This window comes from Salvelinus sp. IW2-2015, linkage group LG27 (assembly GCF_002910315.2).
Source record: "Salvelinus sp. IW2-2015 linkage group LG27, ASM291031v2, whole genome shotgun sequence".
Classification (NCBI taxonomy): domain Eukaryota; kingdom Metazoa; phylum Chordata; class Actinopteri; order Salmoniformes; family Salmonidae; genus Salvelinus; species Salvelinus sp. IW2-2015.
In genome coordinates, this window is record NC_036867.1 from 7000413 (window position 1) to 7023045 (window position 22633).

A 22633-nucleotide genomic window follows, 5' to 3' on the forward strand; every position below is an offset into this window, starting at 1 on the left:
CCATTTCACATCCGTTACACTAGTATCTGGAGCATCAGCATTTGTGGGTTCGATTACAGGCTCAAAATGGCCAGAAACAAAGACCTTGCTTCTGAAAATCTATTCTTGTTCTGAGAAATGAAAGCGAGAAATTGCCAAGAAACTGAAGATCTTGTACAACGCTGTGTACAATCAAAACAAGAGCAACACAAGGCAGGTAATGCATATACTGAACTGATTTGCAGTTAAAGAAAATGTCATTTTAGTCTGTTCCTTCACAGAACAGCGCAAACTGGCTCTAACCAGAATAGAAAGAGGAGTGGGAGGCCCCGGTGCACAACTAAGCAAGAGGACAAGTACATTAAAGTGTCTAGTTTGAGAAACAGACGCCTCACAAGTCCTCAACTGGCAGCTTCATTAAATAGTACCGGCAAAACACCAGTCTCAACGTCAACAGTGAAGAGGCAACTCTGGGATGCTGGCCTTCTAGGCAGAGTTGCAAAGAAAAGCCATATCTCAGACTGGCCAATAAAAATTAAATATTAAGATGGGCAAAAGAACACAGCCACTGGACAGAGGAACTCTGCCTGGAAGGCCAGCATCCCGGAGTCGCTTCGTCACTGTTGACTTTTAGACTGGTGTTTTGAGGGGTTAATAATAAAAAATAATTTAAAAAAACACACTCTGAGGGACTAGCTAACATTCTAGTCATTATCCTCAAAATGAACCTCCCTGGCTCAGCTGTTTTGATGCCAGCTACCAGCAAGTACTTGTTTCTCCCTGTGATGGATACAGCACCTGTGCTATGGCGAGGTATACTATGAGCAATGTATGTGTTGCTGTATGTGTTGCTATCGGCAGCTAGACAGCGGACCATGAACATTTCATTTAAGGATTCCACATTGTATATTGTTCCCTTGCAGAGGCCATGGCTAAGCTAATAAAGAGGAAGGGGCACACGCGTTTGTTTCATAGACAGTTTACTTTACGACAGTTTCTCGCTTACATCATTTGCACCTTTTCTTCTCCACTTCCTCCCTCACTCCCTTCTCCCTGTTATTTTATGGTTATAATACAGCCGGGACATTGTCTATAAGAGAAGGCCACAACCACAACGTACTGCATTGATGAAATGGAGCCAAACCAAGATCATATATCCACATGAATTTATTCTCGCATTAATACAATATTACAGACACAGATTTATGCCGGGCCATGGGAAAATGTCATGCGTGTTTAACAAGTTGTTTTTCTAACTACGATGCATGGAGGTTGTCTGACTCAATCTGACGTAGCGAGTCCAGGTTTTCAACGTCTGAAACTCCAGCCGTCACAGGAGTCATGAGGAGTGGGGCCTTGCGCTGCTTTAGATTTGTGTGTTTATATTTCTGGACACTTATAGTAGGAGTTGCAAAAAACTGGGCTGACAGGATAGGCCAACTTTAGATTTACAATATAAAACTATAAAAAAGTTATTTACAAAGCTCTGGTAAAAAATAACCTCTAAATTTGGCTCGTAATGTTTGTCTCACAGGCTCACGTCAGATTTAGAGGCTCATCCACGTTTCTCAAATGTCAAATTTCAAAGTGTTTGGTTACTTCTCTGTATTGTTCCAAGGATAAATTGAGCCATTAACTCAGAATTCTTAAGGTAAGGGTTAAGGTTTGGGATAGGCTTTAAACAAAAATATCAAAACAACTTTCTATCGCTGGATTCAAAAATGCAACCTTTGGAACCATAGGCAGATGCTTATGCCTATCCATCATCCCCCTCCACAACGCCATAGCCACACCAAGGCATATTTGAAGGTAACAGCGCTCACTGTTGCCCCTAGTGGCCGGTTTCAACAACATCTCCCGATGTCCTCAGACATGGATGGACGTCAAATACTGACTTGTATCACGGGTGACCTGCCTACTAATATCCCAGACAGGCAAACCAACAGGTGCTACTTTTCTTAGCATTCTCCATTAGTAAGCTGCATCTAAAGTTACAGTATAGGCCTACACATTACACGAAAGAGAGAGTGTCAGAGAGAGGGGAGAAAGAGAGAAAGAGAGGTGAAAGTGTGAGAGAGAGATGTATACAGAGAGAGAGAGAGAAAGGAAGGAGAGAGAGTGAGTGGGGGCTTTGTGGAGCAACGTTGTGGTTACAGGAGCTGTTTGGCAGCTCCCTGCAGATGGGTGCAGTGGCTCGGGAAATGAGGGAGCGCAATAATGTGGTGCCGCGGGAATAACGTAGCGTTGTAATAACGTCCAGGGCTGCAGGCAATGGAGCGCAGGCAATGAGCCTATACAGCCCCCAGCGCAAATAGACACACACACACAAACACACATTACACACACCAGCCACAATTCAGCTCATTAGTGAAGAAACACCTCATTGAACGCAGCTATAATATTTAGTCATGGCATCAGTGCTCAAATACATAATTGTGGATTTTAAAACTGCAAATCCCCTGTGTATTTTCACCCGGTTGAAATTAAAACAATCTGTTACTTTTGTTATGAACAGTAGCCAATGAAATGCACCAGCCATGTCTAAACAATGCCTCGTACTATAGTTGTATTAACTGCACATTTTTTGTAATAATGATTTGTCTACCACTTAAATCATGAAATTGAATTACCATTCATGACTATTATTTTCTTTCATAGTCTTTTCTCTTTGATAGCTGATATGTACACATTTAATGCAGTAGTTTAAACTGTATGGTGGCGACTAGAATAGCAGACGCAGCAACCTGTCTAGAAGAAGCCATATGTAGACTATAGTGCGGTGTGGTAATCCCATCTGGATATCACTGGGAGAAAGCACTTCAATTAGACACAAGCTGCCCATCAAACAGTCTGGTGGATCAGCGAAGCCTCAGAAGTAGTAATTATAACATTTGTCTGTCAACAGCGATACAACGCCCCTGCTTAGATCACACTACATACCTGGATTAGCCTAACACTGATTACTGTACATCGTGAGTATAGCACAGATTCACTGCTACTTCCCCTTAGCCTTTCTGTCTCTATCTCTCTATGATGTCATGGTCACAGAAATGGTGGAAGTCACCTGGGTATTAGGTCAAATGGTTAGCTCAAAGGAGGTAGCCAATAAAAGAGTGAAAATGAGGGATCCAGTGTTTCCATATAGAGCAACGGGAGATAGGAAGGAAACAAGGAAGGTAGGAAGGACAAGGAAGCACGAAAGGACCCTCAAATAAAAACGCAAAAACCCAGGAAAATCCTCAATTTGTGATGTGTCAAGGGTGATGAAAAGAGTTTTATTTGCGATGTGTTCATTCGAGACAGCTTGCAACAGTTCATTTCGAAATAACAATGAGCAATTCAGAAACACCTGTGGCAAAGACAGTCTAAAAACAATCCCTCAACTTCCCCGGCAGCGGTTTCTTTCTGCTGAGAGGGAGGTGAATGTTTTCATATGGCTGAACATGGGTTATTTTACAGATGATGGCTGTTCGGGTAAAACTATGCCTAAAAGTCTTACAGAACATCATAGAAATATATTAAACCAGACTTCTACACGCCTCCATAATGCTTCGACAATGTAAGCAAACTGCGGATGAGACACCTTGTAAAAACCTGCTAACTTCCAACTACCAAGGAAATGCTTTCAGTTTATGTGCATTGTGGGATTCAATTGCAATTAGGTTATTTGGGGGGGGGAATATCATAGAAAGAGGTCCTCCGTGGCTATATTAGCTACTGAATTAAGAGCTAATAGTGTTTTGGTCGAGGAACAGACATTGAGTTTTAGTGTATTTATGTCGGTGGAGGAGGACGTAAAACATAAAGGCCTCTTCCTTCCTAGAAGTCTCTTATTACTGACCTCATCCTAACCTCTACTTCTCAGTATTTGACTGAAATATGTACCGGTACTCATTTTGAGTGCCAGTACTGTTTATATTTAGGTGCAGGTGCAGGAGCTCCACAATACTTAGGAGATAGAGGAACAGGAGATCAAGCTGTAGAAGATTTGAGGTGCCGGTCCTCAGTTCCGGTGAGCTTCTGCCCAAATCAAGCATGGGACAGACTGACAAACGGACGGACGTACACCTGGCAAACATGGCTGCCGCTTGCTCGCTGACTGACCAAGCACACATCCTAGTTAGGCTAAGTCAGTAGAGGGCAAAACCGAGGGGCCCACTCAAGGCAAGGCTGGGGCCACTTAGTCGATCATTTGAAACAAGATGTTTTGAAGATTTCACCACTCTTCTCTGGTTATTAGTCGTGACAAGGGGTGAAATGCAGATATAGAAGATACGACTGAAGCTCTGACAGAGATGCCTTTCACCTCCCACCTCCACACAGCCTACTGTGGGACATGTCTACAATGTTGTTATTGCGTTTGACACATTGTTTACATTAGTAGCTACTGGAAATTGAAAGTTGTATCCTCTCCTTTGTAACCATCTGTACTGCTACCTGCGTACCTATGAAATGTGGGCCATGGTGTTATATGTATTTTTAGAGTGATTGGGCTGCGCATCCTGGGGAAGATGATTCTTATCGCAGGAGACGCAGAGCTATTGACGACAAACACAAAACAAGAAAATAGGAGTCATGTTTTGGACGTTTGTTATTTTTGCTGGCAGCTCTTCAATGTGATGACAGATGAAAAAGTCTTGTTGCTGGCGTCTGAACAAGCTCAACTGAGTCCGCACACAAAACAAAGGACTATTAATGCAGACAAGGCACACAGAGAGAGAACAGAGACGCCTACACAGTACACATACAGTTCCAAAAGCACTCTTTATTCTGTACCCGCTTCCTGCTACACTTCTACCATTTCTAATACTATTTAATAATAACAAAGAGAAGGGTTGGCACGCAATAAAATAGACTTGTTAAGCATTTCAAAATTCACTTATTGAAATGAACTTAACTTACCCCACATTATGGATATGGCTTTCTTGAGGGAGGATTTAGTATACTACTAGAAATGTACTTTAGTAAACTACTAGAAATGTACTTCCAGCATAAGTATTGACTGGATGCTTCACACTACTTTCATCTTACCTCACATTACAAGGGCAGTTCTGTAGACTAAACTATCTCGGTTGCACAGTATATGTACTGTATACTTCCAGTAATTGGGCCAGTGTCTGCCTTCACAGTGTCTGCCTTCACAGTGTCTGCCTTCACAGTGTCTGCCTTCACAGTGTCTGCCTTCACATAGCCGCCCTCTCTCTCTCTCGCCACAACACTCTCTTTTAGCAGCCAGGGTCATTTTTCATCCCTCTTTCATCTCTGACCTCACCTCAGGTTGCCTCCACAGAAGGACCGCTTGTTTTCGCTCCCTAAGTCGCTCCTGAACTTCCCTCTGCACTCTAAGGGCCACACCGGCAGCGGCAGCATTTACAGCTGCACATTTTTACAGTGGAGATTGAGATTTATCCCCTGCCAACAGCCATCGCTGAGAGGAAGATGTCATTTTTGGCACAGCCCCAAAAAATGCACCAACCTCACGTGGGGATGCAGTGAAGACATGTCACCCAACAGGCTGTGGACCGAGTGGAGAGGGTGATCAGTGAAATGTTCCTAAAGTTTTATTAGTGTCTTGTGTTAATCTGAGGTCATGTTGACTGGCCACCCCTCCCCGTCCAAATCCCCTTACAGTGCCGTAGACTCACCGCCACGACACACTCAAAGGCCCCTTGGACCTGGGGGGAATGTAGAAACAAAGGAACTGTTGAACCATCAGATAACCTTCCCTGTGTGAAGGAGCTTCTTCTGTTGGCTTCCCCCTAGCTAGCGCTGTGATGTCATAGGTGGTTACTAACAGGGGTACTAAACATAATACAGAGCATCAAATGCTGTCAGAAGTGAAAGTTAATATGGGCATATCTCACATCTCACATAGCTCAATTGAAAGGCTGGTAATTCAACCAAATGCACGCTTTGGAAAACTTGTATTGCAACAATATATGTTACAGAGCCAAGAAAATACCAACAAATTGTGTAATCATGACAAGATCATATGAAACTCCCCTTTCCGCAGTGCAAGATTAGCAAGGTGTGAATTTGATGGACGCTGCCTCCCTTGCAACTCCATACAGCACAGTACATCCCCAACCAACCAGGATCATTGGAAGGTTCTCCTGTCAGCAGTAAACATCCCGTGACACAATATGAAATAGTAGACTCAACAGCTATGAATAGCAATAAAAGTAGGAATGCCGAACCTCATGATAAACCATGGTGCAAAATACTTGAGCACTAAAATGTTTGTTTTGAAGCCCCATATGATGGTACTGGTTCCCCTCACTACTCAGATACAGGAGAACATGCACTGAGTGTACAAAGCATTAAGAACACCTGATTTTTTCCATTACATAGACTGACCAGGTGAATCCAAGTGAAAGCTATGATCCCTTATTGATGTTACTTCATAAATCCACTTCAATCAGTGTAGGTGAAGGGGAGGAGACGGGTTAAAGAAGGATTTTTAAGCCTTGAGACAATTGAGACATGGATTGCATGTGTACAATTCAGAGGGTGAATGGGCAAGAATGTGTGTGTGGAAGGGTCACAGTTGCTTTCACTGATGTTTCAGTCAGGCCAAACAACAATACCGAAGTATAACTCAATGTGTAACTTTAGAAGCATTGGACGTGGGTAAAGGTTTGTGTTTGGTTCACATAGTGGTAAACTTAGCTACCCATTAGAGACCATGTTCCTCATTATGATTCTGGTTAACAAATGGAGTTCAATCAGCTACTGTTGAGGATTGTAATGAGTGTTTCAGAAGGCCAGTACATAAAGATTGGAAGGGCCAGTACATAAGTAATGGAAGGGAAGGGTCAGTACATAAGGATTGGAAGGGCCAGTATTGTAATTTTGCCCCTAGTACAAATACTTCTATTTCCTCAGAGCTCTGATTGATTTCTGCTTTAGAAATAATGAAATGAATGAATTGTTCGGGCAAGTGTAGTCAATACTTCACAATGAATTGCACTGAGCGGATTTTGCGTAATTGTTCTGTTTGACTTTTTTATCACACCCAAGAGTACAGTCTATAGTGTCCACTATTATTTACCCAAGAGTACCATCTATTGTGTCCACTATTATTTATCCAAAATCACTGTCCATAGTGTCCACTATTATTTACCCAAAAGCATTGTCTATAGTGTCCACTATAATTTACCCAAGAGTACCGTCTTTATATTGTCCACAATTATTACCCAAAGAGTCATCTATAGTGTCCACTATTATTTACCCAAAAGCACTGTCTATAGTGTCCACTATTATTTACCCAAAAGCACTGTCTATTGTGTCCACTATTATTTATCCAAGAGTACCATCTATTGTGTCCACTATTATTTACCCAAAATCACTGTCCATAGTGTCCACTATTATTTACCCAAAAGCATTGTCTATAGTGTCCATATAATTTACCCAAGAGTACCGTCTTTATATTGTCCACTATTATTTACCCAAGAGTATTACATTTACATTTTAGTCATTTAGCAGACGCTCTTATCCAGAGCGACTTACAGTAGAGTGCATACATTTATTACATTTTTACATACTGAGACAAGGATATCCCTACCGCCAAGAGCAGACGCTCTTATCCAGAGCGACTTACAGTAGAGTGCATACATTTTTATTACATTTTTACATACTGAGACAAGGATATCCCTACCGGCCAAACCCTCCCTACCGGCCAAACCCTCCCTAACCCGGACGACGCTATGCCAATTGTGGCGTCGCCCACGGATCTCCCGGTTGCGGCCGGCTGCGACAGAGCCTGGGCGCAAACCCAGAGACTCTGGTGGCGCAGCTAGCACTGCGATGCAGTGCCCTAGACCACTGCGCCACCCGGGAGACTGGTATCATCTATAGTGTCCACTATTATTTACCCAAAAGCACTGTCTATAGTGTCCACTATTATTTCTTCTCATATCTGTTAATTGCATTCTGACTACAACTGACTCCAGCATTGGCACAACTTCCCACTGTACTGTGTTTGCCAGCGAATTTTCATCAGTATTTTGGAATTGTCACGGGGTATTTGACAGAAAAAAGGCTGTTAACACAGCCGTTTAGAACAGCACAGCATTGTCCTGTCTAGACAGGGTTTAAAGTTGATACATAGTTCCAACCTTTCATCAAAGAACTAGACTATTTACACATCGCACACAAAGTTACACTCTGGTTTTTCAAAACTTGGTGAATCGCTGAAGTTCCTTGATCGATTGTTTTCGTTCCATCTTTTGACATAACACCGTGCACACTGACACTGGGGACGAGTCCAGACTGGCGTTTCAAGGGGTATTTATGCAACTTGAAGACACCGCCCTTCAATTTTTATGATTGTACTCTGCACATGTGAAACAGACAGCCTTCACTCTGAATTTTCGGTGGGGGGTTTGAATGCACTTCTGTCAGGACAGCATGCGAGTTAGGGAGTTTTTTGTTTTCATTATGTTTATCCCCATCTTGAGTGCAGATGTTGTGGCTTTATATTGCTACTCAGGGAGAGTTGTGCCAGTAGTTTGCAGCAGCAGCAACAGCGGGGTCTGTGTTGGGCCGCGGCCCAGACCGGGTTTCGGGTTCTGGTCTGAACACCCTGGTGTCGGGGCCAGTGGGTAACCTGATCCAGGCGTGGGCTGGGCTGTGACCTCTGCTCACCCCCACCCTGCAGCCCCAACCAGCCCAGGTGCCACTTACTGGGGTGGCTGCTCACAGACTTCAGCCTAGGTACTGCTGTATTCCAAGTCATTTATATCAATGTGGGATATACAGCATATCGACATGTAAATCCAATCAATCCATTTGGAACCAGCAAATAGCCACCAGTGGCATTAATACTGCATTCCTGGTCAAGAACATTTTTCAACCCCTAGCAATCCTTTGGGAAAGCATGTAATATTATGGCCAATATTAAGGGTCAGGTGTGAGACAGCTGTGTGTGTGTGTGCGCGTATGCGTGTTTGTACATTCCTACACATGTGCGTGTGTGTAAACGAGGTAGACCTGACATCACACTGTGCTGGGAGTGTAGTAGAGAAGGTTGATACTCACAGTTGAAGTTGGGTTCTAGGTTGTCTCCTGCTAGCAGACTGTTGACGGTGACCTGGTAGATGATGTGCAGAAGCAGGAAGGCTATACTTGTGAAGCACAGGGACTTGAGCAGGCGCCCTGTGTGACCTGAAAGAGAGAGAAACATGATCATCTAAGGTTTTTCAGATACCGAGGTCATTCAAGTGTATACTTCAGACTCACTGAATAGCTAACAAAAGTTAAACAGTAGTAGTGATGACTAGGCTACTTCCAGTTGTGGAAAAAGTACTTAACTGTTATGCTTGAGTAAAAGTAAAGATACCTTAATAGAAAATGACTCAAGTACAAATGAAAGTCACCCAGAAAAATACTACTAGAGTAAAAGTCTAAACGTATTTGGTTTTAAATATACTTAAGTATGAAAAATAAATATTATTGCTAAAATATACTAAAGTGTCAAAAGTAAAAGTATAAGCATAAATCATTTCACATTCCTTATATTAAGTAAACCAAACGGCACAATTTTCTTCTTTTTTTCATTTACGAATAGCCAGGCACACTCCAACACTCAGTCATAATTTATAAACAAAGCATGTGTGTTTAGTGAGTCCGCCATATCAGAGGCAGTAGGCAGATGTTCTGTTGAAAAGTGTGTGAATTGAACCATTTTCCTGTCCTGCTAAGCATTCGAAATGTAACAAATACTTTTGGGTGACAGGGAATATGTATTAGGTAAATAGTAAATTATTTTCTTTAGGAATGTAGTGGAATAAAAAGTAAAAGTTGTCAAAAATATAAATAGTAAAGTAAAGTACAAAAATTGACTTAAGTAGTACTTTAAAGTATTTTTACTTAAGTACTTTACACCATTGGCTACTTCTTGGTTGTATTCTGGTTTTACTGGTGTCCAAAGGTTACTAGAGCATGAGACAAATTTCAACTTCACAAGGACGTCAACTAACAATGTTATTGCAACATAAACTTCATAACTAATCTCATATCATTAGTCAGGCCGTACTTTAAACTCAAATTGATTCAACCAAATCCTATTCCATATATCACAGACCTGTAAACACTCGCAACCAACTATTAGCAGCCCAATGATCCACCAACTGTAGGGTAATGTTAGAATACAGTCATTAACCAAGTGGAAACCCCACAGCCCTGTTATAGGGTTGATGGTAATCATCTTATCCTGTCTGGTCCCATCCTAACAGGCCAGGCCTGCAGTAATCCACCTCCATTACTCCTAATACAGTACTGTATTACAGGCTTCTCCGCTGCCAAGGACCAGTAATATCCCAGTGATATTTTTGGCAGCCCGGTGGCCGTCCGTCATGTGTGGACCAACCTAAACACACGGTGAGCTCAATGCCGGCAAAGCAAAAGTAAAATGGGATGCATAAAACAGAGCTCAACACCTAGAAATGATTGGTCATTTCATTTATTTAACCCAGTAAGTTGACTGAGAACACATTCTCATTTACAGCAACAACCTGGGGAATAGTTACAGGGGAGGGGAGGATTATGTAGCCATGGTGGTATGACAGCCAGATTGGGAATTTAGCCAGGACACTAGGGTTAACACCCCTACAATAAGTGTCATGGGATCTTTAGTGACCACAGAGAGTCAGGACACCCATTTAACATCGTATCTGAAAGACAGCACCCTATACAGGGCAATGTTCCCAATCACTCCCCTGGGATAGGTATTTCTTATTTTTATTTTAGATCACAGGAAAGAGTGCCTTCTACTGGCCCTCAAACATCACTTCCAGCAGCATCTGGTCTCCCATCCAGGGATTGACCAGGACCAACCCTGCTTAGCAAACCACCAGTTGGATACAGCGTGGTATGCTGCTGATTTGACAGGCTGCTTCGAGATGTTGATAGGAGTGATTATGGGAGGATGCAGGGGTCTAGATGTGTTGTAGGCAAAAGCATCATGAAGCAAGGGGAAAGTGATCAAAGAAGAAGCTTCTGAATAGAAATGATTCAGCCTGTTCAGTCGATTAGTACAACATAGCATCTAACCAGGAAGCAGAAGAGCCCACTCAGTTCATGGCGGATCCAAACAAGATGTTGGCAGGGTTTCATCAAAACAAACAAGTACATGTAATATCCCTTACTATGGAAACATAACTCCAAGGAAGATATCAAATTAAGCTGACAAATTGGCCCCTTCGATTTAGCTCAAACCTTATCAAAGTCAGGCAGTGAGACTAGCTCAAAGTGTGAGAGATAGCTGAGAGTGCCTTAGCTGAGTGTCAGCCACTAACTGTGCAGCTGTCAGGCCCTTGACACAGAGCAAGAACGCACTCCTGTAAACTCCCAAAGGGCCACTTCCATCTTTCTATTACACCAATAGAAAAAAGGGTTCCAAAAGGGTTCTTTGGCTGTCCCCATAGGAGAATCCTTTTTGTGTTCCAGGTAGAACCCTTTTTGGTTCCATGTAGAACCCTCTGTGGAAAGGGTTCTACCTGGAACCAAAAATGGTTCTTCAAAGGGTTCTCCTATGGGGAAAACCAAAGAACCATTTTAGGTTCTAGATAGCACCTTTTTGTTCTAAGAGTATAGCATTAGTGATCTCACTTCTGACACCAACGCCTTGTGACTCATACGCAACTTCCAGAGATGTGTGATGCTGATATGGACACTCAGGTAAACTGTATCTGTCACATAGAGAGTGTGACTTCCACATTTAATCATGTTACATTAGGAATCAAATATTGATGCTGGGTAAATTAAGTTAAATTCAAGCACTTTTTGACAGCACCCCTTTTGATTTGAACAAAACCTTCCATACGTATTTTCAGAAAGAGACTTTCTGGACCTGAATGCCAAAACATTCAAGAGATAAAGGTGCTCAAAGTTGACCCATTTTGCATACCCCAGCATAGCATGAGACATCCATGTCTTCATCACTGGAAAAGGTGAACGGTTGAGATTGATATCATTTAAAAGCTTACAAACAGGGTTGTCAAACTATTATATCATAAAAAATTAAATAAAACAACTTTTTGTAAATGTTTTAATTGTTAACCCTTTTACATCAATTATCTAAAAAACTCAGATTTCTTTCCCATATTTGCATATGTTGTAGCTTAAACCCTATTTTTGTGTTTTTTGTGTTGTGCACGCCATTGGTTGTGCTCGCCATTGGTTGAAGCACAACACCCTCTTCAATACAGGGTGGTTGTTGTGTTTTGGCTGTTAAATCTACTAAAATGGGAATACATTTTTAATTTCAACTTCCAAATGGTAGCACATCCGAGAATGTTGACTTGAATGGGGAAACTGTTGTTTTAAATTATACTGTCAATCTTCCATTGGAAATCTATTGAAATCATAGAAATATAGATATTAGAAAAGACATGATCATTTAAGTTGACATTCAACGGTGGGTGGACCTGCGGCCATCTTTGTGGTAGTAATTAGAAGTAAAAATGTAAATTCAATTTACATTTCAATTGCGTACCAGCTAAATTGCAGTGGTCTGAAGGGATAGGTCCATTCTATGAATTATATTTCTATGATTGAAATGACACCCACCCTGTATTTAGGAGCATGATCTGTCACAACCGATAGTGGGCACAACACAAAAACCCACTGTTTGTAAGCTTTAAAATGATATCAAACTCAACCATTTTATATTTTCCAGTGATGAGGACATGGATGTCTCATAGTATGGTGGGGTATGCAAAATGGGTCAACTTTGAGCACATTTATCTCCTGCGTGTTTTGGAATTCAGGTCTAAAAAGTTACTTTCTGACCACTTATTCCATGGGCAGAAATTATGGAAAGTTTTGTTTAAATCAAAAGGGATAATGTCCAAAAGTGATGGAATTCAAATGAATTTACCCTGCTCACATATGGCGGTGACATTTTACAATTTTACAATCAAACTAAGAGCCAATCAGTTGTACGTCTATTGTCGTCTAACAATGTATTGAACTTCCTTTAAAACGCTGGGGCTATGATTAAAGTCAAATGTAAAATCTGTGGTGTATTAACATTGCATTTGCCACAATGGCACGTCAACAAAGGGATTTTCAGTGAATGGTCTCGAGCATCTAATTGTAGTTGGTTTCTCGGTCTGTTTTAGATTAGACGTTTGAGATGTATTGTTCCAACCCAACATGGCTGCAGGGTAACTTTCACACTGCACTGTTTTCACTGTTGCCAAAGGCTATCCCCATCCATTGTGGTTCTCTACCATTACACACATTTCATAAGGCTCCACACATCAAACAGCGGACATGCTACATCATAAACACCTACTGGTTGTAATCTTTCAAACCGTCTGTCGAGAGGGAGGCACATTTTTCGAAGAGCATTGTGTGTACATTACAATGAGATACTGTTGTGGAAATATGTCAACGAGTCTGTTCATGTACCATACGTATATATAATTGCATTGTTTTTCTTTTCAGCCAATTATGTCTTAGAAATAATTGTTATCCCTTATACCTATGAGAACTAATAACTTTTTTATACCATTAACCCAATGAGTCCCACCGTAACGCTGATGCATGTTGAACTTCTAACCACTTTTAAACATAGTGTGTTTGAGCTACAGACTTTTGGGTTGTACCATTGTATTCGTACACTGAGTGTATAAAACATTAAGAACACCTGCTCTTTCCATGACAGACTGACCAGGTGAATCCAGGTGAAGCTATGATCCCTTAATGATATCACTTGTTAAATCCACTTTAATCAGTTTAGATGAAGGGTAGGAGACAAGTTAAAGAAAGATGTTTAAGAATTGAGACAAATGAGACGTGGATTGTGTATGTATTCAGGCTCTTAAATATTTAGTCTTGCCCATTCACCCTCTGAATGGGCAAGACTACATATTTAAAAGCCTGAATGGGGCATGGTAGTAGGTGCCAGGCGCACAGGTGTGTGTCAAGAACTGCAAAGCTGCTGGGTTTTTCATGCTCAACAGTTTCCCATGTGTATCAAGAATGGCCTACCACCCAAAGGACATCCAGCCAACTTGACACAACTGTGGGAAGTATTGGAGTCAACATGGTCTAGCATCCCTGTAGGGTCCATGCCCTGACGAATTGAGACTGTTCTGAGGGCAAAGGGGGGTGCAACTCAATATTAGGAAAGTGTTCCCAATGTTTGGTATACTAAGTGTACATTTCTTCTGCATCCGTAGACACCAAGCATTAGTCTATGTGATTAACGGGAGCTAGAGTGGTGTTTGTGAGACAATGGCGGATCCCGAAGGGGCCCGGGGCCGGGTCATTTTACAAAAACATCTGTAGGGTCTGAATGGTTTGAGCTACAAACTATTACACGCTATCTATGAAAAGCTGAGACTCCCACGAACACGCACATGTTGCTCTATGTTCACAAGCTACACACAAGTCGACAGAAGGTAAGTGGTTCTTCTGTATAGAAGATCACAGGAAATCCCAGGATGTAGTGTCTATAATACTGTAATAAGCTACATAGTTGCTGACACAAACTCCAAACTCCACACAGTTGTTACTGACTAGTTGGATATTAATTTCCCAGTGAGCAAACCATTTATGTACTAACAGCATTTTATAAATTCATTTTGATCAAGTTTTCACTTTGGCGGACCTTATTTTTTTTATTGACATTTGTCAATAAAACTCATGAATGCAACTGTTTATGTTAAATTGTTTTATTCTCAATAACACCACTGAGAATATCCCAATTGACTGTAGAAAGGCGATACTTACACAGGAAGCTGGACCAGATGTGTTCATTTAGAACCAGCAAATAGCCACACCAGTGGCATTAATACTGTATTCCTGGTCAAGAACATTTTTCAACACTTAGCAATCCTTTGGGAAAGCATGTAATATTATGGCCGATAACAAGGGTCAGGTGTTCGACAGCTGTGTGTGTGTGTGTGTGTGTGTGTGTGTGTGTGTGTGTGTGTGTGTGTGTAAGAGTTAGGGCAGGGGTGGGCAACTCCAGTCCTCGAGGGCCTGATTGGTGTCATACTTTTTCTCCATCCCTAGTAAACACAGCTGATCAATCAAATTGCATTCTGAACTGAAGATCATGATTAGGTGATTATTGGAGTCAGGTGTGTTAACTGGGGCAAAACTGTGACACCAATCAGGCCCTCGAGGATTGGAATTGCCCACACCTCACCTGATTTAGGGCATAAGAACAAAAGAGGTTGTATAGGCATACTCCAACATCAACAAAACAAATTGTGTGATTTAGACCCCCCCCCTTTTCACTTCTCTTCCATTCACCACCGTGTTTGAATTAAGGTTGAGATTAATGGAATGCAACAGTGTGAAGGTATGTATCTGAATCTCTGGATGCCAGTGCAAGAGGACTGGCAAGCGTACGGTTGCTAAATGTATGATTGCTAAATACTGCACAATTTAAACACTTGCCTTCCTATCCCCCCTTCCCCAAAACATGTGTAAATATTGGACTATAAATTGTGCCTTCTTGTATTATACTTACAGATGTAGGACCTTAATTTGAGCCAGTTTGCTGCAGCAGGAAAATAATCCTGTAGCAACATTTTTGTAGGGGTTGATACATTTTTCATTAGGGCAAATCAAGTCTGAAATTTCAAAGTAGAAATACAAACTTTAGAAGCCTTTTGAAAACTCAAATACACAACAAGTTTGCATTTCCTGCCGTGCAGCAACAAAAGAGGGATCAAATAAAAATCCTGCATCTACATAAAAATGTATTCTATTCTACTGAACCATTTACTTTATGTTCGTATTCTTATCTTTTATTATTTCTTATTGTTGTTGCGTTGTCGAGAAGGAACCGGCAAGTAAGCATGTCGTTGGACGGTGTATACCATGTGTAACCTATCCATACGACTATTAAAACTTTAAACTTGTTGTGTGTTCGGCGTGAGCCCCACGGGAGTGAGCTGCTTTGCTCGTTTAAAGGGCCCCTAGGTAGGGTCCCGGCATGCCTGGGGCCAAAGATGCTCGAGTTGCAACTTGGTTCCCGTCGTGCCCGTCATAACTTCTAATTGTTTTGCCTGACTCCGCTGCTCCTTGCCAATCCTGTTGACTGAAAGTAGAGCTCTTTATTGGCCATCACAAATCACTGATAGGGAGTAAATCACATTATTCCAAATGGACTCTGATTCCTATGGTTGTGAATCTATGACACTTTACTGCTGTTCTTATTAGGGAGAGAAAATCTGATTTGTGAACCCATACTGTCAGAGCAAGAGGAGGATGAAGGGAAACAGAGTAGGTACATGTTGTAGTTAAGTCCATTGAAATAGCTCTCCTTCAGATTAAAAAGTTGATTGGCATTGATTTGTTTTGTCATGGAAGCCAACTAGTGGACTACTCGTTTAGGTGAGCTCAAATGACAGACAAAACAGAAATTTGACTAGATCTATTGCCAGAGCCTAAGCATAGCTGATGTAAGAGCCCTATTCAACCAAACCAAGTTACTGGCTCTGATTAAATATGGCCCAATGTTTTAAGGATAATTTGTTGACAAAAAATGACTCAATGTAATGTGACTCAAAATGACACAAAATGTAAGTTGTTGACATTTAGTTGTTGAAAACATATTCCTGACATTAAAACATTGTAATTCTACTAGCTGAATCAGAACACTGTTAATAAATACTGTCCAATATACCCCAGCAAACTGACCACATGTTTATCCATTTACTTTGCCAAGGCTAAATTGAGCTATGTGTTAATACTATGTTACCTAGCTACCCGCTCAATGTAGTCTGTTTCATCTGGTGTAATCTAGTGGAAAGCACTTACCCTTTAAATACGGCCTAGCAAAAAATCTAAATTGTGCTATCGTGCCACAGTTACCTTCACATGCCACATCCCCTTTAAAGCTGCCCTAGGAATGAATACAGGTCTAAACCAGCCTGGAGAGAATTCCTTGAGTGCAAGCCCCAAGACATATTAGACTGTGGCGTGAAGAAAATGCATATTAGGGTTAGTTGTGTGTTTAGGTGATAGTGTAGTTGTTATACTGCTATAGACTGCTGGGGAAAGAAGCGCATGAGAAGTAGTGCTGTGTATGGTAACTAGATGGGTCTTTAGACCCAAATTCCATCTGAAATAAAACTGATCTTGTAAAGAGCAAAGTTTTTTTTTTTTTTAAGTAAACAAAAAAATAAAGAATAATGTTTTATGGCGGCCATCTTGAAAGTAAATAAAAACAAAGTACCCCAAGGGTGGTTGTGTAAAAATAAAAATGTCTGTCTCGACTGTAGTCAAAGCTTCCTGGGGTAGTGATGAAGTTTGGGACGCGGTCATTAATTGAACTCCAATTTTATGTATTAACATGTTCTTGTAAAAACATGGCCAACATGCTCTCCCGCTACAGAGGTAGGTAATTAGAGGTAAAATCCCTCGTTGTACAGATTTTCTGGGAGAATGTGGAGCGCCATGACTACATTTGAAGGATCAATGTGTTTTTTGGCTTGACTAATTCTATTCATTAAAACAGTAGTCTTAGTAATAATACAGATTTACAATATTAGTAGTATTGATGTTATTGTGTTACTTTTTATAATTTTATACAATTGTATTTTTTACTTTAGTTAATTTCCACCTATATATGATTCCCAATCAGAGACAACACAAAACATCTGCCTCTGATTGAGAAAGCATATTAGGCCAAACATAGAAACGGACAAACAAGACACACAACATAGAATGCCCACCCAGCTCACGTCCTGACCAACACTAAAACAAGCAAAACACATAAGAACTATGGTCAGAACGTGACAAAGGACTTGATTTGATTTGATAAAGATAAATATCAATATATTACACACAAAATAAATAGCAAAACAAAACAGTACATTTGGCTGTTTTTGATTAATTCGGCAGCAAATGTATGCTAAGAGTTGAAATGACTCAGGATCTGCTAAAGTAAATGCTACAGCTAACAACATAGATACAGATGTTTAATGCATCAAGGAAACAAACTGTCAACCAGTCTCTAATTAGGCCTTATGATGTTTCTCAGAGTCTATGATATGCCCCAGAACACACCACTGGGACTCTCCAATGCACATTGTGGAAGCTCTGTGTGTGTGCGTGTGTGTGTCTTTGCCTGTGTGTGCCTGTGTGTGGAGAGAGGCAGAGACATCACCTCAGGGGCTCCCAAAGAATAAGCCCAAGCCAGAATACAGTATTGGTCTTGGAATGCAACCTCAACAGAAAGAGCTAGTTGACTGACCAGCAGACAATGATGCAGACACTTGCATTCTTCAACTTCCCTAAACATTTTGCACTATTATTATTAAATTCAGTGCTGAACAAGCATCCAATCCAATTTCTATTCAAAACAATCGCTTCAGAGGTTTAAATTTGACAAAAAATCAACATAAGTTCAAATTCAAACCACATTACAAAATACCCAATACCACAATGAATCAAAGCCTCACTGTTGGTTTGCCTTAACAGAGGACCCCAGAGGGCCACAGTTGACGTCTTGCATTGAGTCAGGATTCAAAGAGACATGGAGGGCGGAAGAGGGATGGCAGGCAGGGAGGCAGGCAGCTTGTTGTGCGGACGGTGCAGGTGACTCATCGGTTTCCTGAGGAAAAGAGGCGAAGGGGTTTGGATGAAGGAGTTTAGGGAGGCGTGGGCCTGGGGTCCCCTGGTGACGACCGCTCCATTGAGCTCTGTTTCCTCAGGAAGCCCTCTTGTCTCCTACGTCCCCCTCTCCAAGGACAGATTACGTCTGTTTGTATTACCTTCCTGCTGGATGGCTCGAGGTAATGGAGATCGCTGCTATTGTGGTGCTGTATTGTATTACAGAGATTTCTCCGAATGAGGGGAGAAACTAGAATTTGTGGTAGTAGAACCCGAGTCATTGGGGCAAAAGGTTTTTGTGTCAATTGGCGGTGTCTGGGTTGTCTACATCAATGGTTTGCTAAGTTGATAAAATGCATCAGGTCATGACACACCGACTGACTATGCGGAATTCTCAAAACAGTTATACCACCTATTTGATGACTGAAAAACGCATAAGAGTGTGTTAGCACAGAACATGCCACATCGCAGTCAGACAAAGAGAGGAGTGGCTATGAAATGACGCCTATCTTCGAGGAGCAATTAGCCATCTTTATAATTAACGGACGACATCTGGTTCAGGTTGACGCGAATGCCAACCCTGTTACACCGTCTGAACCGGGTATGAATCAGCCCAATTGAACTAAGAGACCAGGCCGAAGCAAAGCAAACAGCATCTGATGAACTGTCAAAGTGAGCAAACCATGAGGAGACCTGGAGTTGTATTGGCTGTAATAAACCACGCCTTCTTCACCTCTAAGCCCCGGTGGTGTGGTGATGGGGTATATACATGCCCTGGAGCCACTTGTTAACAGCTCACACAGGACTGAATCAAAACTTGAGCAATGTTCGTTCGTTTTAGTACAAATCTCCAATTGACATAAATGAATGACTGGCACAAAAGTTGGACTTACTGTTTGTGCATGCACGCATGTCAAGATGGGATTTGTCGGCCCGACAATTGAACCTGGTATAGTGATGTTTACTGCTTTTCTCACAGTTTTGATTTAACTGTGGGAATAAGATCTACTGCGTGAATGCTGGAATGCGGGTATGATTGGATCGAGCCCTCTTGAAACTTACTCAACATTACCTAACTAGTTAGCTGCTTGGCCACTAAGCTTTGCCTCAACAGGTGTCGCGGAGGATGACGTACAGACGGTCACTTGAGCTTTATTAGAAAAGCTGTGTAAAATCAGAGAACATTTCGGGTTGATAAAGGACTTGAGGGAAAGAGCTAATTGATAGAGATGCATGTCCATGTTTTCCAGGGAGTGGTGATGGGACTGAAGCCTAGAGCTAGAGCCGCGATGGAGGGAAACAGCTGGAGGAGGAGAAGAAAATTGAGGGGGAAAATTTCTCAATCTCTCCACTGCTCTGCAGCCAGCTGCTAAAGGACAAGAGAAGTCTGTACTTTTGAACCCTGACCTCCGTCACCTCCGGGGGTCCCTCTCTATTGTCCATCACCGCCAGATTATCTTTTTCTAGCACAGTTTTTTGTCTCGGTCCAATTGGCTGCCTCAGCTGCTTCATCCTTGTAAAAACCAGGGAACCACACAACCGTACCGTCATTCAAATTGTCATTCAATTTCCTTGGAGATTAAGTGGAATGAGCGCCATGTCTTCACTTCACTAGATGTCATAAACGGTCTCCATGTTTTGTGGTGAGTAAATATAGAGTAAGAATCTGTCTTTGTGACGTACCGGCGTCATATTATTGAGTCAAGATTTTGAGGCTGAGATTTCCCCCCCACTGCCACCAATTATTTGGGGGGACTACTTTAGAGGCAAGAGAACCTCCTTAAACAAGAGAGACATGACTGACAAGCACGTGTTGCGTGTTCTTACATGTAGGGAATGATGTATTTACAGTACGTGTGTCATGGACAAGGAAAGGAGTCCAACAGCACAGTCTATCACAGTGCCATCCGTTTTGCCACCAAAGCCCCATATACCCACCTCCACTGCGACCTGTACGCTCTCGTTGGCTGGCCCTCGCTTCATACTCGCCACAAAACCCACTGGCTCCAGGTCATCTATAAGTCTCTGCTAGGTAAAGCCCCGCCTTATCTCAGCTCACTGGTCACCATAGCAGCACCCACCCGTAGCACGCGCTCCAGCAGGTATATCTCACTGGTCACCCCCAAAGTCAATTCTTCCTTTGGCCGCCTTTCCTTCCAGTTCTCTGCTGCCAATGACTGGAACGAACTGCAAAAATCACTGAAGCTGGAGACTCATATCTCCCTCACTAGCTTTAAGCACCAGCTGTCAGAGCAGCTCACAGATCACTGCACCTGTACATAGCCCATCTGTAAATAGCCCATCCAACTACCTCATCCCCATACTGTATTTATTTATCTTGCTCCTTTGCACTCCAGTATCTCTACTTGCACATTCATCTTCTGCACATCTACCATTCCAGTGTTTAATTGCTATATTGTAATTACTTCGCCACCATGGCCTATTTATTGCCTTACCTCCCTTACCCTACCTCATTTGCACACACTGTATATAGACTTTTTCTACTGTATTATTGACTGTATGTTTGTTTATTCCATGTGTATCTCTGTGTTGTTGTATGTGTCGAACTGCTTTGCTTTATGGCCAGGTCGCCGCAGTTGTAAATGAGAACTTGTTCTCAACTAGCCTACCTGGTTAAATAAAGGTGAAATAAAAATGTATTAAAAAAACATGGAGCCTGTCACCTTGGGTGTGAGGTGTAGGCCTAACTCATTACTCAACTGGACACATTGACTGTCATTCTACCCTGAGAATAAGTGCAGAATCCAAGATTGAGATATTAGCAAATGCCTGTCTTGTATTTTTCTGCACAAGTACATTCTTTAAATTACTACTACTGGCACTAAAGTAGGATTTAGATCGCTTTGGTTACAAACACATACAGTATCAAGTATGGTTTTGGTCCATTAAGATATAGGTGACGTGTACATCAACCTTATGCGTTCAGCACTCAATCAAATCAACTTTTTGTTAGCTTAGTCAATTCTCAATAATTATGAATAAGCTGTTATCATTCCTTTTTTTGTGTGTTTTTAATGGCAAATACTATATAGCTTACATACAGTCAGGGGTCAAATATGACTGTGGTTCCAGACTGCTTTGTCAAGTTAAAGCAAACATGCTGACAAATATATGAGGTCAGCCAAGTCTTCCACATTAGCGTTAACATTTGAGTCATTTAGCAGATGCTCTTATCCAGAGCGCCTGACAGGCTGCCTCCCCATTATAACATTGTGATGCCTGAACATGGCGTAGAATCAAGAAGCATGACATTACCTCCTCCAGCTCATTCACTTTAACTGGGATGAATCCTAATCATATACTGCATCAAGGCTCTGTATTCAGCCGACCGGAAACACCAACCTGATCAATTAATTGACTTCATACCAGCAGACTTTTGTTGCGTTTGATTTTGCTTGGCTTGTCTGGCATGCCGTGGGACTATTCCATTGGTCGTGCTGTGCCAGGCAAGCTACATCAAGGGCATCTGAAGTTTTTATTGATGATGACCTATGAAGCTTTCAGTTGTTGTTGGTTTAAAGTGTGAGTCGTGTGACCACAAATACTACAGTATAGCAACAGATATAACACACACGCGGTCGAATTCTGTCCAGACCTACAGAATACCAGGTGGAGTGACTAAAAGAAAGAGTATTTCTCGCCAGATAACAGCTGGGTTATTCAACACTGAAATGAGTCTGGCCAATGGGGGGGGACAGGATAGGGTGTTTATACAATTCACATTTTTAGTCATTAAGCAGACGCTCTTATCCAGGTCGACTGACAGTAGTGAGTGTATACATCTCAACTTTTTTTTTGTTGGTGTACTTTATTTAGTCTTCTCCGTACTGGTCCCCCGTGGGAATCTAATCCACAAGCCTGGCGCTGCCAGTGCCATGCTCTACCAACTGAGCTACACAGAGGGAATATAAGCTGGCACAACACCGCCAATACCTTACTATATACACCTCCTGGGAACAACCTTAGATTTAGGGTTGTAGTGATGCAATGCCTTCTTCAGCACTGATAGCGAGCACAGGCACTGATAGTAGACAGAGGATTGGGCTTGTGT

At 41.8% G+C, this 22633-nt stretch overlaps 1 protein-coding gene across 1 annotated transcript in view; it reads right to left on the reverse strand.

Moving 5' to 3' along the window:
* LOC111953872 (piezo-type mechanosensitive ion channel component 2-like) overlaps positions 1–22633 on the reverse strand; it is a 167413-nt gene that overhangs the window by 110835 nt on the left and 33945 nt on the right. Inside the window, exon 3 of the mRNA XM_070435672.1 lies at positions 9019–9144. Within this exon, the coding sequence (XP_070291773.1) occupies positions 9019–9144 (126 nt within the window). The remainder of the gene's footprint in view (positions 1–9018; positions 9145–22633) is intronic.